This window comes from Phacochoerus africanus, chromosome 2, assembly GCF_016906955.1.
Source record: "Phacochoerus africanus isolate WHEZ1 chromosome 2, ROS_Pafr_v1, whole genome shotgun sequence".
Taxonomy (NCBI): Eukaryota; Metazoa; Chordata; class Mammalia; order Artiodactyla; family Suidae; genus Phacochoerus; species Phacochoerus africanus.
In genome coordinates, this window is record NC_062545.1 from 138,689,955 (window position 1) to 138,706,285 (window position 16,331).

Sequence of the window (16,331 nt, forward strand, 5' to 3'; positions counted from 1 at the left end):
TGGCAAATAATACTATTTCAGGGCATTCTGAGAAAGGCAGCAGGACAGACACATTATCCCCACTTGAGTATAGCAACAGGATATGATTTATGAAAGAAAATGAGATCATCATGATGGTTAGAAGGACGGAACTGCAGCTCATATGAAAATCAGCTTAACCATGAATCAACTGAGTCACAATGCATGTATGTGACTTCTCAGGGGTAAAGAATGCAATTGCTTAAGACTTTATGAGGCTAGACCCCCTAATAGCAAACTGGCTTTCCTGCCAAACACTCAAATAAGATGGAAGTACGGAAGTATCTTTTCTCAATTATGATTATTATATGATATCCCGTGCTGAAATACCCTGATATTTCAGGAACTTCTCATCCTCACTCTTTCTTCAGGGTCTCTCCTGCATTCTTATGACTTATGCTGCCACTCTCTTAAGTCTTACCCAGTACTCTCCCGTTGGCCCAAATTCTACCTGCATGTCTCAAAGGTCTATTAAATCAACATGTCCCAGTTTACATCATTGGATTCCATCCCAAATGGATCCTCCACAGCAGGATCCAGCCAGTTATTTGAGCAAGAAAAAGGGAGAGTTATTCTTTTCTCGTTTTTGTGCTTCCCATGGGTTATCTAGTCCTGTAACCCCTAAAAGCTGTCCCTTTCTTATTTTCACTGAGAATGCTTTGGCTCAAGTTCCTACCACCACATGCCTGAAGAGTGCTGTAGAAGACTCCAACTCCTCTTTATAAAGTGCTTTTGTTTATAACATATTTTTTAATAACTATAAAAAGGAAAATGACCCCAATGCACCAACATCACAACAAACAAACCCAAGATGACTGTGTCACTCCCAAACATACTAGTTTTCAAAGGCTTTCTGTTCCCTGGAAAACGAAGTTCAGATTCCTTACCAAGTCATATGGTGACTCTCTTCTTCTTTTGCGTCTGGTGTTCCTCCCATATGCCCTCTGAAACAGCCACACCAAGTCTCTTGCCTTTTCCTAAACACATCATGTCTTTCATCCTGAGATCTGCAGGGTTTTCCTCTGCCTAAAATCTCCTTCAGAACTTGTCTGCTGAGAATTCCTAATCTTCAGTTTACTAATCTGTACAACAGGGTGATCACAGTGTTTAGAGGGTTGTCATGGAGACTAAGCAAAATGATTTGCTCCTCACAGTGCCTGGCACATAGAAGCAACCACCAAATGCTAGCAATCCTTGTCACTGTTGTCATTATCATCAAATCTGTGTTTTTTTCTTTGTTTTGTTTTGTTTCAAATCTGAACAAAAACATTTCCAAAGTTTTCCCAGACCTACCTGGAAGTGTTAGTCATTCCTCCTCCCTGCTCCTATATGCCTAATTATAGTACCATATTACATCAATTTCAAGACTGATGGGATTTTTCCTATTATAGCATCTCTGATACTGGGGTACCCTATAATCTATGACATGTCATAGTTTAATTGGTAGCATTTTTTCTTTTTTAGTAGTACTTGGAATAACAGTATTCCCTATGATGAATGGCATCGGAGATGGTACTTAAATTTATGATAACTGCCATAAAAACTCAATTATCCAGGGTGGACAATGCATATTTATAGTAGATGGGAAGTCCTACCTTTTCTATGAATCAGAGAACCATCTCCATAAAAAATAAAAATAAATAAAAATTAAAAAAAAACTTCTACTTGGAGCTCTAGAGTAGCCAAGAGATATTTCATTTGTACAGACTGCACCTTGGCAAGGCCTCATCCCGCGAACCACAGAGAAGCAGCCTGATGGACTAGGATGCTATCGTCTACTTCAGTTAAGCATCCCTACCTGAGAGCTGAACCATGGCCTGATCCAGGGCAAAAGCGGGGAGGGGCTAGCTTGTGATACTGTGTCCCAGTCACCCAGGACTCAAGCTGCAAAGGTAAAGCAAGAATATGAAGAAGAGGGTGAAGGAATGAGATGGGAAAGGCCAAGGGATCATGCTTCCAGACAGCCCTGTCCAGGAGAGACAGAATGCAAGCCACATATATAATTTTAAAGTAGCCATGCTTAAAAGTGAAAAGAAACCGGTCAATTAAGATTAATATTTTATTCCTTTAACCCATGAGATTAAATGTGTTATTTTACTATGTGACAGATCTAAAAAAAGCAGAAATGAAATGTTTTGCATGTTCTTTGGTACTGTCTTCAAAATCTGGCGTGTGTTTGATTCATGCAGCACCTCTCAGTTTGGACTGGCTGCAGTTCAACTGCCTGGCAAATGCACACGGCCAGGGCCCACCATTCTGGACTGTTCTCTGACCAGCTCAGTTAAGTAATGAGTCAACAAGAACAGGTATTTCAACAGGGGCTCTTTTCACCATTCACCAATGGTAATTTTCCTTCAAATTCTTTTTGCGTCTCATTTTAGCTAAAGTTGTTATAACCACCATTTGAGGTTATTTCTATGTTCTTCCCATCTTCCTTTCACTCTGTTCGTTAAAGGAGAGGTGACTCCTATACTCTGTGATAGACCTTTCTCCAGTAAGACAGTCCTTGGGAGAGGGACAAAGAATATCTGATTCATCTTAGGATTCCTAGTGCCTATCACAGGGCCTAACACATAGCAAGCTCTGAAGAAACATCTTTGAACACATTAAAAGGTGAACTAGGCTTGACAGTAATAGTCTCAATTGGGCTGCACACTGGAATCACCTGGGGAGTAAAGAAAAATGCTGATGCCTGGTCCCACTCTCAGAGATGCTGGTGGTAGGTCTGGAGTTTGGCCTGGGTGTTGGCATTTCTAAAATCTCCCCCAGGTGATCCTAGTATGCAGCCGGGGCTGAGAACCACTGTTCCGGGGCTTTTTAAGAACAGCTTATTGTGGCCACATCCTTGCCTTCCTGACATAAGCCGCAGTTTGCATCAACTCAGTTACCTCTCTCAGAACAGATCAAAAGTTTCTTAGGTAAATTTGTAGAGAAGAAGCTAAAACAGAATCCCAAAGAGTGATGTGCAAATTCCTTTTTCAAAAGGCATCAAATATTTCAGTGTTCTACATCTTTTCATATTTATCTTTTATCAACAAGAAGATTACAATTCACAGTATAAGTTTCTAAAAATGTTAGCTGGTTTGAAGACAAAGGATTCTAAGGCCGTTACAGTATACAGGCAAATAATACCCAGATATACAAACTGCAGAATTTTCTAAATTACAGAGTAATGGCAATTAAAAAGAGCAATGGAATCTCAGTACACATGAGTCTCATTTCAAGTTCTTTATACATACGTCAAAAGCAGAAATTAATTGGGGGTCCGTGAAGAGAAATATTTCATGCTCTTCTTTAGGCCATGCTAGGTTATATTTATATGATATATTCATAAAGCACTGCATCTACTTTAATAAGTCACATATAAAACCCACCTAATTTTAGTCACATAACCTGTAAGAGCTGATATCACTGTCTGCTCTCAAAATGATTCCTGGCCTGATGGCATTACTTACATTGTATACAAGGTTCAGCTGTGGCCAAGACAGATTTCCCCCGCCCCGACCTCTGCTTCAACACAAATGAGCTTCAACTGGGATCTCTGCACCAGGGGAGCAGCTGGGATGAAGTTTCTATTTTAAACTTGAACTTTCCCCCACACCCTTCATTAGAACACATTTATTCCCATTATTATTATTATTATTATTACTATTGTTATTAGGCGGCAATTGCAGCATGTGGAAATTTCCGGACCGGGGATCAAACCTGTGCTATAGCAGCAACCTGAGCGGCTGCACCAACAACAGTGGATCCCCCAACCTGTTGTGCCACGTGGGAACTCCTGGAATGAAGTTTCTCTGACTCATGGACTGAGAATTTCCTGGCCAATCCCCAAGGTAGTTTAGCCATACCTTATGGATTTACCCTGCTTAATGGTCTTTTGTTGATGGTGTGGTATCATGTGGCCTTATTAATAAATAGAAACAGCATGTTGATATACTCCTAAAGGTTCCTTCATGCATTTCCTCTGGCTTTCTAGCAAAAACAATAACCCCCTCTAACTGCGCCATACTCTTTTTGCCTTACTGAGATATAATTGATATATAACCTTATATTAGTTTCAGGTGTACAACATAATGATTCAATATATGTATACATCATGAAATGATCATCACACTTTGTCAACATCCCTCATTATGTGTAGTTACATTTTTTTCCTTGCGATGAGAACTTTTAAGATCTACTCTCAGCAACTTTCAAACACACAATACAGTATTACTAACTACAGTCACCATCCTGTACATTATGTTCCCATAACTTAACTGGAAACTGTGTCCCAGGCTTATTTTCATTTCACAAGCTAGGCTGAATCTGATAAGTCAGAATAGGAAATCTCCAAAAGGCATTAAACTTACACATTCACTACCAGTGATTAACAAAAGTTCCCAACTCCTGCCAAGACCATAGAGGGAGGAACATAATTTGGTAAGATTTTTAAGAACCAGGTCTCATGCATATCACTTCCAGCTGCTAAGCCCGAAGGGCTGATGATGGGTGCCAAGTGATTGGATGTATGACATGCACCTGGCCCCAATTTTCCTTTCCGTAGACAAATGAAAACTACAAGACACATTTCCAGGTTGCCGAGCTTGTAAAACCAAGGAGATAACCAACCATCCGCCTGTACAAGTGCACAAGCCTCACCTGTATGTCAGTTAACATGTACTAAGGAGGCTCCCAGGATCCGTGAAGAAACAAAAAAAGCCTTCCCTAGCAAAGCTTACAAAACAGGAGTGGTGTTCAAGGATTTAACTTTTCCTAGCAGATTTGAAAGGCGCTAGAAAGGTTGCAGGACATGGATCCATGCTGGGCACCGATCCACCCTGGGAAGGTGGTCTAATGGGCTTGTGGGAGCTGCCGGGGCTCTGGTGAGATACATGGGGCAGTTGGGCCTCAGAGAAAGATGGGGAAAGGATGCTTTGGAGTGTCCTGCATGTGCAGTTGGCACAGCTCCTACCTTTCTGAAAGAACTCTTCCAGTCGGTCCTTGAACGGCTGCAGATATTCCTTAGGCGACTCCTTACACACCACCACCATCTGTTTCTCACTTGCTGTGAAGAGAAGGTGGCAGTTAGATTTCCTCAGGAACACGAATCTGCTGAGCTTGTGCTCTGCTCTAGGGCATTAAGACTGCAAAATCCATATCGATCACTGTTTATCCAGGTTACAGGGGAGAAAGCAAAAACAAATCAATCAAAATAATGAGCATCTACATCTCACTCTACATCTTTCTTCAGGAACATCGAACGGCATCACCTTCAACTTTTTCTTTCTTTTTTTTTTTTTAAGAGACATAGCAAAGCCTCTGACTTGGGACAGGTGAGGTACTCTGCTTTTGGTTTCTCTCTCGAAAATAAAGGCAAAAATGACTTAAGGACTAGTCTTAGAGAATTAAGAGCTCGAACCCTCTTCGGATTCATACTGCCGAAGTAGAGCTTAGGACAGATTTTGCAGATTTTTTTCCTCAGTGGCCTAGCAGTTAAGGATCTGGGGTTCTCACTGCTGTGGCTCCTGTCACTGCTACAGCTCAAGTTTGATCCCTGGCACAGGAACTTCCACGTGCTGTGAACACGGCCAAATAAAATAAAATAAGGTGGATTTTGCAGAAATTCCCAGGCCTAGAATCACCAAATTGGCACTTCCTCAAGGGGACAACCACATCCCAGCATGTGAACTAACCCCAGGTTCGGGAGGACCTAAGTGCTTTGCATTCCCATTCATCTGCCCTTCCCATTAATATTCCACCGATACATGTGAAACTATTTTACATGCGATTTCCTTCAGACAGGGTATCCGGAATTTACATTAGGTTGCCTTTTTGATCATCAAGGCCCCTCAAATTAGATAGCTGTGACTTGGTGATATGGAAACCACAATAACCCATAGTTCCACATCACAAAGGCAGTTAATCCAGGCAAGAGGCATTCCGCCTAGGTTTCTCTATGTTTGTGCCAGTGTCAGAAGTGCACTGAGGAAAAGAAGGCTTCACTTCTCCCAAGCTAGAGCTGTCATGATCATGTTTATCTGTCAATCATGGCCACAAATCACTGACATGTCCTTGTCCAAAAGAATATATTAAAGCATTGGATTTTCACTAGACAGAATTCATGCCACCTGGTTCAAAAGCCAGAGAAAGATATATTCTTGGAGGAATTTATGGGAGCACAAAGGTAAGGCATTTTGGAAGATGACAGTTAGAAAGGGTGTCTTTATTTATGTTGGGAAGTTTGTATACAAGAACTTAGCGTTTTCAAAACTAGCATCCCAGAATGTTTACTATGTAGGCAATCCACAAGCACGTCAGCAGTGAAGCATAATAGGCAAGAGAGTTCACTCAAGGGTCCCTCAAAAGAGGTTAACTGACACTTTCTCTTTACAAAACTGCCAGCCCGAGTGCTGAAATCCTAGACAACGCTGGGAGACCATCAGATTGTGCTGAGAAGAAAGTATGATGTGAGGGAACTCTGGGAACTCTGTCAGGATCAGCCACAGGCTCAGAATCAGCTAATGGGATGCCTGTCTGGGATCAGATCACAGGACACAAGGGTCTAAGTTTAGGCTCTTCCTATGGACACTGTTACTTTCCCAAAGTTTTCAATAGAGTTTGTTTTGAGTATCTGTGATTAATAATTCTGATAACAATTCCAATGTTACCTAGGAAACCCTGCCCACTGGGATGCAAAAACTCCTTCCTGCTCTCTCTCTCTTTTTCTTTTTATAGTCACACCTGCAGCATATGGAAGTTCCCAAGCTGTAGCTGCCAGCCTACACCACAGCCACAGTTACTCAGGATCCAAGCTGTATCTGCAACCTACATACACTGCAACTCATGGCAACATCCGATCCTTAACACACTGAGTGAAGCCAGGGATCAAACCCACATCCTCATGGACATCATGTTGGGTTCTTAACCCAATGAATCACAACAGGAACTCCTCCTGTTTTTTATTTTTTTAAAAAGAAATATTTATTATGGTTGATTTACAATGTTCTGTCAATATCCACTGTACTACAAAGTGACCCAGTCATACATATACATCTATATAAACTCCTTTTCTCATATTGTCTTCCACCATGTTCTATCACAATCCTTTCTGTTTTTTAAATGATCTGTCTTCCCTGGGACAAATTCCTTAAAACCACTCAAACCATCCTTTCAAAACGCCCCTTAGCTCCCTACCTTGTCAGTGTAGTTGTCCTCTCTGCAATGGCTATTTCACATTTTTTCTATTATTACCAGTAGACAGGCCTGTGGCCAAATGCTACGTACCTCCTTACCACCACTATCCTTTTCTCAAGATAGTGGCTTTGGGCTAGAGAGATGACAGAGAAAGAGGAGAGGGATGGAGGAGAGGGAGCTGGAGTATGTTCCAGTGGTAGAAAAAATAGGTCTTGCTGACTCAGTTGCTTCAAGTTCGAGGGAAAGGGGGAGTGAGCGAGCGATGTGTAGCTGGAAGTGCCATTGACTGAGACAGGGAAGGGTGGAACATAATGTCTTTTTGTTATAAGGGAGAGGAGATCAAAACTTAACTTGAATATAAAACAAGATACCACCAAACTCCTGGAAGAGAACAGAGGCAAAACATTCTCTGACATCAACCTTATGAATATTTTCTCAGGTCAGTCTCCCAAAGCAACAGAAATAAGAGCAAAAATATGCCAATGGGACCTAATCAAACTGACAAGCCTTTGCACAGCAAAGGAAACCAAAAAGAAAACTAAAAAGACAACTTACAGAATGGGAGAAAATAGTTTTAAATGATGCAACCCACAAGGGCTTAATCTCTAGAATATACAAGCAACTCACACAACTCAACAGCAAAAAAGCCAACAACCCCATGGAAAAATGGGCAGAAGACCTGAATAGACATTTTTCCAAGGAAGATGTACAGATGGCCAACAAGCACATGAAAAAATGCTCAACATCCCTGATTATTAGAGAAATGCAAATCAGAACTACCATGAGATATCACCTCACACCAGTCAGAATGGCCATCATTAATAAGTCCACAAATAACAAATGCTGGAGGGGGTATGGAGAAAAGGGAACCCTCCTGCACTGTTGGTGGGAATGCTAGCTGGTACAACCACTGTGGAGAACAGTATGGAGATACCTTAGAAATCTATACATAGAACTACCATATGACCCAGCAATTCCACTCTTGGGCATAAATCTGGACAAAACTTTCTTTAAAAAAGACACATGCACCCGCATGTTCATTGCAGCTCTATTCACAATAGGCAAGACATGGAAACAACCTAAATGTCCATCGACAGATGATTGGATTAGGAAGATGTGGTGTATATATACACAATGGAATACTACTCAGCCATAAAAAAGAACCAAATAATGCCATTTGCAGCGACACAGATGGCACTAGAAACTCTCATACTAAGTGAAGTAAGTCAGAAAAAGAAAGACAAATACCATATGTATCACTTATACATGGAATCTAATATACAGCACAAATGAACCTTTCCACAGAAAAGAAAATCATGGACTTGGAGAACAGACTTGTGGTTGCCAAGGGGGAGGGGGATGGAGTGGGGTGGTTGGGGAGCTTGGGGTTAATAGATACAAACTATTGCCTTTGATATGGATTAGCAATGAGATCCTGCTGTGTAGCACTAGGAACTATGTCTAGTCACTTAATGGAGAAAATAGAATGTGTATATGTATGTGTAACTGGGTCGCCATGCTGTACAGTAGGAAAAAAAATTGTATTGGGGAAATAACTATTAAAAAAATAATAACAAAAAAATAAAAAAAATTTTAAAAACACATAAAAAAAACTCCTAACTTTGAGGAGTTTCTGTCGTGGCTCAGCAGAAACGAATCTGACTAGTATCCATGAGGTTTCTGGTTTGATCCCCAGCCTCGCTCAATGGGTTAAGGATCTGGCATTGCCATGAGCTGTGGTGTCAGTCGCAGACGTGGCTCGAATCCTGCATTTATGTGGCTGTGGTGTAGGCTGGCAGCTGCAGCTCCTATTGGACCCCTAGCCTGGGAACCTCCACATGCTGCGGGTGAATCCCTAGAAAGAAAAAAAAAGTTAACTTTGAAACTTGTTTTCTATGATTTCTGTGAATTATAAGGCAAGATCAGCAACCGAAAACAAAGAGGGAAAGGTACCAAAAAAAGATGAAACTATTAATGTGTTCTTGTTGCTAGTTCAACTAAATGCAAACTCACAGGCCTTTCCCATGATGGGACCATTCTACCTTTGAGCTCTATTTCCTGCATATATTTGACCAACAAAACCAAAATTGTGAAATGTCTCCAAAATACATCAACCAATGTTCCCATTCCCAGGCCCACACCTTCATTCTGGTGGTTCTCTACCTATTCTTCTCTGATCCCAGACATATTTTTACTGCATTTGACAAAGCCCTGCTCATCCTAAAAGAGATTCTCTGAGATGCTGGTACCCCCATAAAACCTTTCTAATCCAAAGTTTTTGTATCCTTCAAATATCTATCTTCCAGAGAGCATTTACGTTATACCTTTAATCATACTTCTTTGTGTAATTCTATTAATCCCTGCAAAGCCATGGGGCAGGTTTCATTTAGTCATTTGAAAACTTATACAGAGACCTCCATGCCTATCTGGTCAAAGCATCAGATCTCCTCCTTTCAACTAGATTCTTAGGGGGAGGAAAGTGGGAAAAATGAGCAATGTTGACCTCGACTCAGAACGGGCTCTTCAAGAGCACAGTATGAACTCCTCATCTCTTTACTCTTCCTTCCTTCCCAGGAGAAGGTACATCAAGAAGTACCAGTCTCTTCATTCTGCAAACACTGTGACTGTCCCAAGCTGTCTTGAAAGGACCCAGTGTATTTTAAAAGACCCCTCCCCAACATCCACCAGTTTATGCTGTAAGGCACAAGAAAGTAGCAAAGATCATTCTCCTGACTGAGTAGTTCCCAGAGTGGGCCGAGAAGAGATTAGTTAGACACACTTTGGAAGAGGTCCGCTTTCAGGAATCAACATTTTTTCAATGAACTTTTCATGACCACATAAACTTCTCTTACGCTATCCTGCTATGATTCTGAAAACACAGGAAACCATATTTATTCTCACAATATAAACTGCAAGAGGTTTTTAAATCCTTTAACTAGCCCTCTCCTACAATCAAATTCCAACAATTCAATTCCATTGATAGAGGACTATGTTTCACAAACACAAATAATATATGATGAGGCATGTCTGCATTTTGGTAAGAGGACATAATTGAAGCCATGACACCAATTTCTTCCAGGTTACTTCTCTGGAGCCAAAGCAAAGCCTAGGGCAGAGCTTCTTTTCCCAGTGACATAAGCAAAACCTCCACCTCCTCCTGAATTAAAAGGGTTGATCACTCTGGCTCTCTCTTTCTCCTGGCTGTGCTGATCAGAGCTCATGGGGCCCATCAAACTGCTCAGATTTTATGAGGCCATGTCATGGTATGGTAATGGCCCTGTGCTTGGATCAAGTCCGCCCTGAGTGTAGGTGGGCTGTGGCTTTTTCCATCTGCAAAATGGGGGCCCTGTTCCTCCCAGGAAAGATATGAGAACTAAGTGAGATAAGGCATATAATGCCTGGCCCTAGCAAGTGGCCACGTATATATCATTTGTCGCTTTTATGACTTTGTAAAATGGGTTGGGAAATATGTCACAGCCAGAATGGCAAGAGAGTCATAGCTCAGGATTAGGTGCTACAAATTCTCTACGCTATGTTTATGAAAATATACCCCTGGGCAAATCTCGGGTTTGGAACAAAGAGATGATGATTTTTGTTCCCTTGCTGACGTTCCACCACCTACCATGAGAACTCCTGGAAGTAACTCCTTGGGGAGAAGATAAGGCAAAATGTGAAGCAAGTGCCCTGGGCCTCCGAGCCTCACGGTTTTGAATAAGAAACAACGAAGCCATTGCAAAGGAGAGCAGCTCCCCTGCTGTGCTCCAGGGTCCCCTCTGCACCCCAATGGGCCCAGCCTCCCATGTGCCCTGTTAGAATTAAACTCTGCACAATCAAAGCGAGGTCTGATCTCTGACTGACTCAGCAGAGTTAGACATTTGACGGCAAGGCAGCTTGCCCTCTTCAACTTATTAACTTGGCTTATCCAGGATGCACAGTAGCAGACAACAGGAGACCTGAAGACTAATTAATGATGACACTGGAGACTGGCATTGCATAAAGGAGAGAGGTCACTGACAAATCCCCAATGTCATTTATTGAACAACCAGAAGATGCTTATACAATATTGCTAGACCACCAAGGTTGTCTCAGACATAGGCTGTGCCAGCAGTTCTACGTTAAAAGCTAAAATAACCCAGGTTCTTCCTCTCACACTTCTTTTTCTATTAAATTTGACAGAATTAAAGTATATATTAATTCTGTAGGTAGTTACTAATAAGCGATCATTGTGAGATGAAATACTGAAAACCAATGCATACTAAAATAATTGATACTAAATTCAGTGTATGCTCCTTTAAAGGTTAAGTGCTTACGAAGCATTTAAAATATAAAATAAAGCATATAAAATATAGCCAATACTTTATAATAACTATAAATGGAGTATAATCTTTAAAAATTGTGGATCACTATGTTGTATAACTGAAACTTACACAATATTGTACATCGACTAAAGCTCAATAAAAATTTTTTTAAAAATAGGTTAAGTGCTTTGAAGAATTTCAGAGAAAGAAAAGATAAAGCTTTGAATGGTTTAAGATTTCAGATACTAGAGTAGTAAAGTCATAGGTGATTATTTTTGTTTGCTTGGTTGGTTGGTTGGTTGTTTTTGGTTTTCATCCCTAAGAACAAGGAATAAAGTTTACTGAGTCATGTAAAAAGTATGGATAGGTTAGAAGGATATGGAGGGGCAAGGCCTAGGTATAATTTATCAAAATCTAATCATTTTAACAGATCAAACACACACAGCCATTTTAAAGAAAAAATATGGTTCATGTCTCTTTCTGTATGAGTTGAAGGATCTATAGGCTTAGTAATGAAGTCAGGATACATATTTATTTATTTAGGCCATGCCTGTGCCATGAGGAAGTTCCCAGCCCAGGGACTGAGCCTACACCTCAGCAGTGATCCAAGCCACAACAGTGACAACACTGCATTCTTAACCTGCTGAGCCACCAGGCAACTCCCAGAATTCATTTTTAGAGAAAAAGAAAGATTTACCTAGACTATGCTTTTTAAATCTGGGATTCTTTTCGCCTCTTTACCTAATTCTCACCATGGTTCTGTGCCAATTTGACCTTTTCTTCAGTTTTATAAGATCTCTGTCCTTTCCCTGAGCTCCATGCTCAAAGGACCACTGTGGAGGATTGTTGAAGCAACATAAGGAACTGAAAGACTACAAACAATACATAATAAAATGGATAACCTAGAAAACAAATGGTTGAAATGTACTACCCCAAGAATGAAACAGGAAGAAATAGAAAATATGAACAGACCAATTACTAGTAATGAAAGTAATAAAAACATTCCCAACAAACAAATGTCCAGGACCAGACAGCCTCACAGATAATTCTACCACTCAGAAAAGAGCTAACACCTATCCTTCTCTAACTATTCCCAACAAATTCAGAAGAAAGAATGCTTCCAAACTAATTCTACAAAGTCAGCATCACTCTGATATCGAAACCAACAAAGATACCACACAAAAAAGGAAATTACAGGCCAATATCACTGATGAACATAATATGCAAAAATCTTTGACAAAATATTAGCAAACCGAATCCAACAATACATCAAAAGGATCATTCACCATGATCATGTGGGATTTAACCCCAGGGTAAGGATTTTTAAATATCTGTAAATTGATAAATATACCACACTAACAAACTGAAGATTACAAACCATGCTATTTCAATGATGCAGAAAAAACTTTTGATGAAATTCAACATTCATTTATGACAAAAATTCTCCAAAATGTGGGCATAGAGGGAACATACCACAACCTAATAAAAACCATATGTGACAGTCTACAACTAATCATACTCAATGGTGAAAAGATGAAAGCATTTCCTCTAAGATCAGGAAAAAGACAAGGATAACCACTCTCAATATTTTTACTTAATATAGTATTGGAAGTCCTAGCCACATCTATCATACAAGAAAAATAAATAAAAGGAATCAACATTAGAAAGGAAGAAGTAAAACTGTCACTGTTCACAGATGACAGATGATATTCTACATAGAAAAAGCTAAAGACACCACCAGAAAACTACTAGAGCTCATCAATGAATTCTGTAAAGTTTCAAAAAATACAGAAAACTACTGCATTTCTACATACTAACAATGAACTGTCAAAAAGAAAAATTAAAGAAACAAATCCACTTACAGTCATATTGAAAAGAATAAAATACCCAGGAATGAACCTACATAAGGAGGTGAAAGACCTATACTCAGAAAAATGTAAGACACTGACTAAAGAAACTGAAGATGACACAGATGGAAAGATATATTGTATTTGTGTTCATGGACTGAAGAATTAGTAACATTAAAATGACCACACTACCCAGTGCAATCTACAGACTCAATAAAATCCCTACCAAAATACCAAGGGCATTTTTCACAGAACTGGAAAGCAAATAATTTTAAAATGTGTATGAAAACAAAAAAAGGCAACAAATAGTCAAAACAATTTTGAGAAAGAAGAAGTGAGCTGGAGGAATCAGCTCTCTGACTTCATATTATACTGCAAATCTACAGTAATCAAAATAGTATAGTACTGGCCCAAAAACAGACACATAAATCAATGGAACAGAACAGAGAGCCCAGAAATAAGCCTATGAACTTATGACCAATTTATGACAAAGAAGGAAAGAATATACAATGGAGAAAGGACAGTCTCTTCAGTAAGTGTGGTGCTGGGAAAACTGGACAGTTATATGTAAAAGAATGAAATTAGGACATTTTCTAACACCATATACAAACAAATGAACAAAAAACCTCAAATGGATTAAATATCTAAATGTAAGACTGGAAATCATAAAACTCCTAGAAGAAAACATAGGCAGAACACTCTTTGACATAAATTGTACCAATATATATTTTTGGATCTGTCTCCTATAGTAAAGGCATTGCAAGAAAAAAAAAAAAAACCTGGGATCTAATTAAACTTAAAAACTTTTGCACAGCAAAGGAAACCACTGACAAAAAGACAACTCACTGAATGAGAGAAAATATTTGCAAATGATATGACCAATAAATAAAGGGTTAATATCTAAAATACATAAAAGGCTCATACAACAACATCAAAAAACCAAACAACTCAATTTTTAAAAAATGGCCAGAAGAGCTACATAGACTTTTTTCCAAGGAAAATATACATATGTCCAACAGGTACATGAAAAGATATTTAACACTGTTAATCATCAGAGAACTGCAAATTAAAACCACAATGAGATATCACCTAACACCTATCAGAATGGCTATCATCAAAAGAGCCACAAATAACAAATGTTGCTGAGGATGTGGAGAAAAGGGAACCCTTCTACACTGTTGACAGGAATGTAAATTGGTGCAGCCACTATGGAGAACAATATAGCAGTTCCTCAAAAAAACAGAACTACCATATGACCCAGTAATTCCACTCCTGGGTAGTAACCCCCCCTGCAAAAAAAAACCCACTAATTCAATAAGATACATGCACCCCAATGTTCATAGAATTATTTATAATAACCAAAATATGGGAGCAACCTAAGTGTCTATCAGCAGATGAATAGATAAATATGAAGTTTTATACACACACACACACACGTATATACACACCATGGAATACTACACAGTCATAAAAATGAAATTTGAAATTTTGCCATTTGCAACAACATGGATGGACTTAGAGAATATTATGCTAAGTGAAACAAGTCAGAGAAAGACAAATACTGTATGATATAATTTATACATGGAACCTAAAAATATAAAACTAACTAGTGAATATAACAAAAAAGAGACAGATACAGAGAACTATGGTTACCAGCAGGGAGAGGAGGGGGTGGGCAAGACAGGGGTAGGAAATTAAGAGGTACAAACCACTACATATAAAATTAATAAGCCACAAGGATATATATTAGTACAACATAGGGAATATAGTCAATATTTTATAATAACTAGAAATGGAATATAACCTTTAAAACTTGTGAATCACTATGCTGTAGACCTGAAACTTACATAATATTATATATCACCTATACTTCAATAAAGAGAAAGTTATAAGAAAAGAACTGAGAAACTAAAGAAAATGTTTGTGTTACATCACTGGTGTTTATGTGAGAGATACAAGTCAGGGTTAGATTACAGAGGACATAGACTGCTGGGTTAAGGAGTTTATTCAAAGAAATTCATTCAACAAATACAGTAATTCACCAAATATCCATTGCATGCCAACTATGTGCCACAAACTGTATCAAGTACTGAGGACATCACTGAAAAAAGACCAAAATCTCTGCCGTCAGACATTGTAGTCAATGGATCACCCACAAAAATTTCTTAATGGGAATGGCACATAGTAATCATTGTTTCCAGTAATTTGAACTGCATGCAAACATGTGAATTACTTCCTTTCATATTGCACTTCAAGGTCTCTCTTTAGTAACAGCAGGAAAGTACAGTGTCCTTCCATTCTTCCTAGTGCTTTTCACTTCAAACAACACACAAACACATCCCTTAAATTTTCTACCCCAAAACATACTTTTATCAAAATAATAACAAATTCAGAATCAAAATAGCAATATTAGCACAATGAACTTACACAATGCTTTGTTTTGTTTTTTTCATGGTTTTGGCCTTGAACTAAATGGTTAGGGGACTACATTAAAACCACTGCATTAAAATAGTAAAATAAAATGAGCTTTCAGCTAGCTGCAATTCAGAGACTTCTACAGAGGGGAAAATCATACATAAAATCAGTAAAATATTAGGAGCTTTAAAATTTTGCTTGTTAAAGGTTTGGCACAAATAAAAATGATATTTTGTGGCTATTTTCTGTATATTCATTTTTTTAAACAGCTACTTAAGTCAAAAACAAATGACAAAACTTGAAATAAATAGTGCCTATTTCATGTTCTTGAGCTCTGACACTAGACATGGGGGACATTCATGGCTTAGCATGTTGCGGTAGTGAGTGGTGTTAGAGAAATTCCGGGGCTAGGGTTGAATGAGGGGCAAACAGAAAATCTATTCTAAAAGAGAATTCTATGGAGATTAGATTTTAAATGGAACTAACTTCTAGACTCTTTTTCTGCGAAACAGTCTTGCCAACCCCAAGTTTCTAGGCTCAAATTAGACAACTGTACATTAACAACTCTTAGGTG

The 16,331-nt window shown here is 39.1% G+C and overlaps 1 protein-coding gene across 1 annotated transcript in view; it reads right to left on the minus strand.

Annotated features, from left to right (window-relative positions):
- The window catches only part of FMN1 (formin 1), a 312,788-nt gene that overhangs the window by 96,822 nt on the left and 199,635 nt on the right, over positions 1–16,331 (minus strand). The window contains exon 13 of the mRNA XM_047766795.1: positions 4,976–5,068. Within this exon, the coding sequence (XP_047622751.1) occupies positions 4,976–5,068 (93 nt within the window). The remainder of the gene's footprint in view (positions 1–4,975; positions 5,069–16,331) is intronic.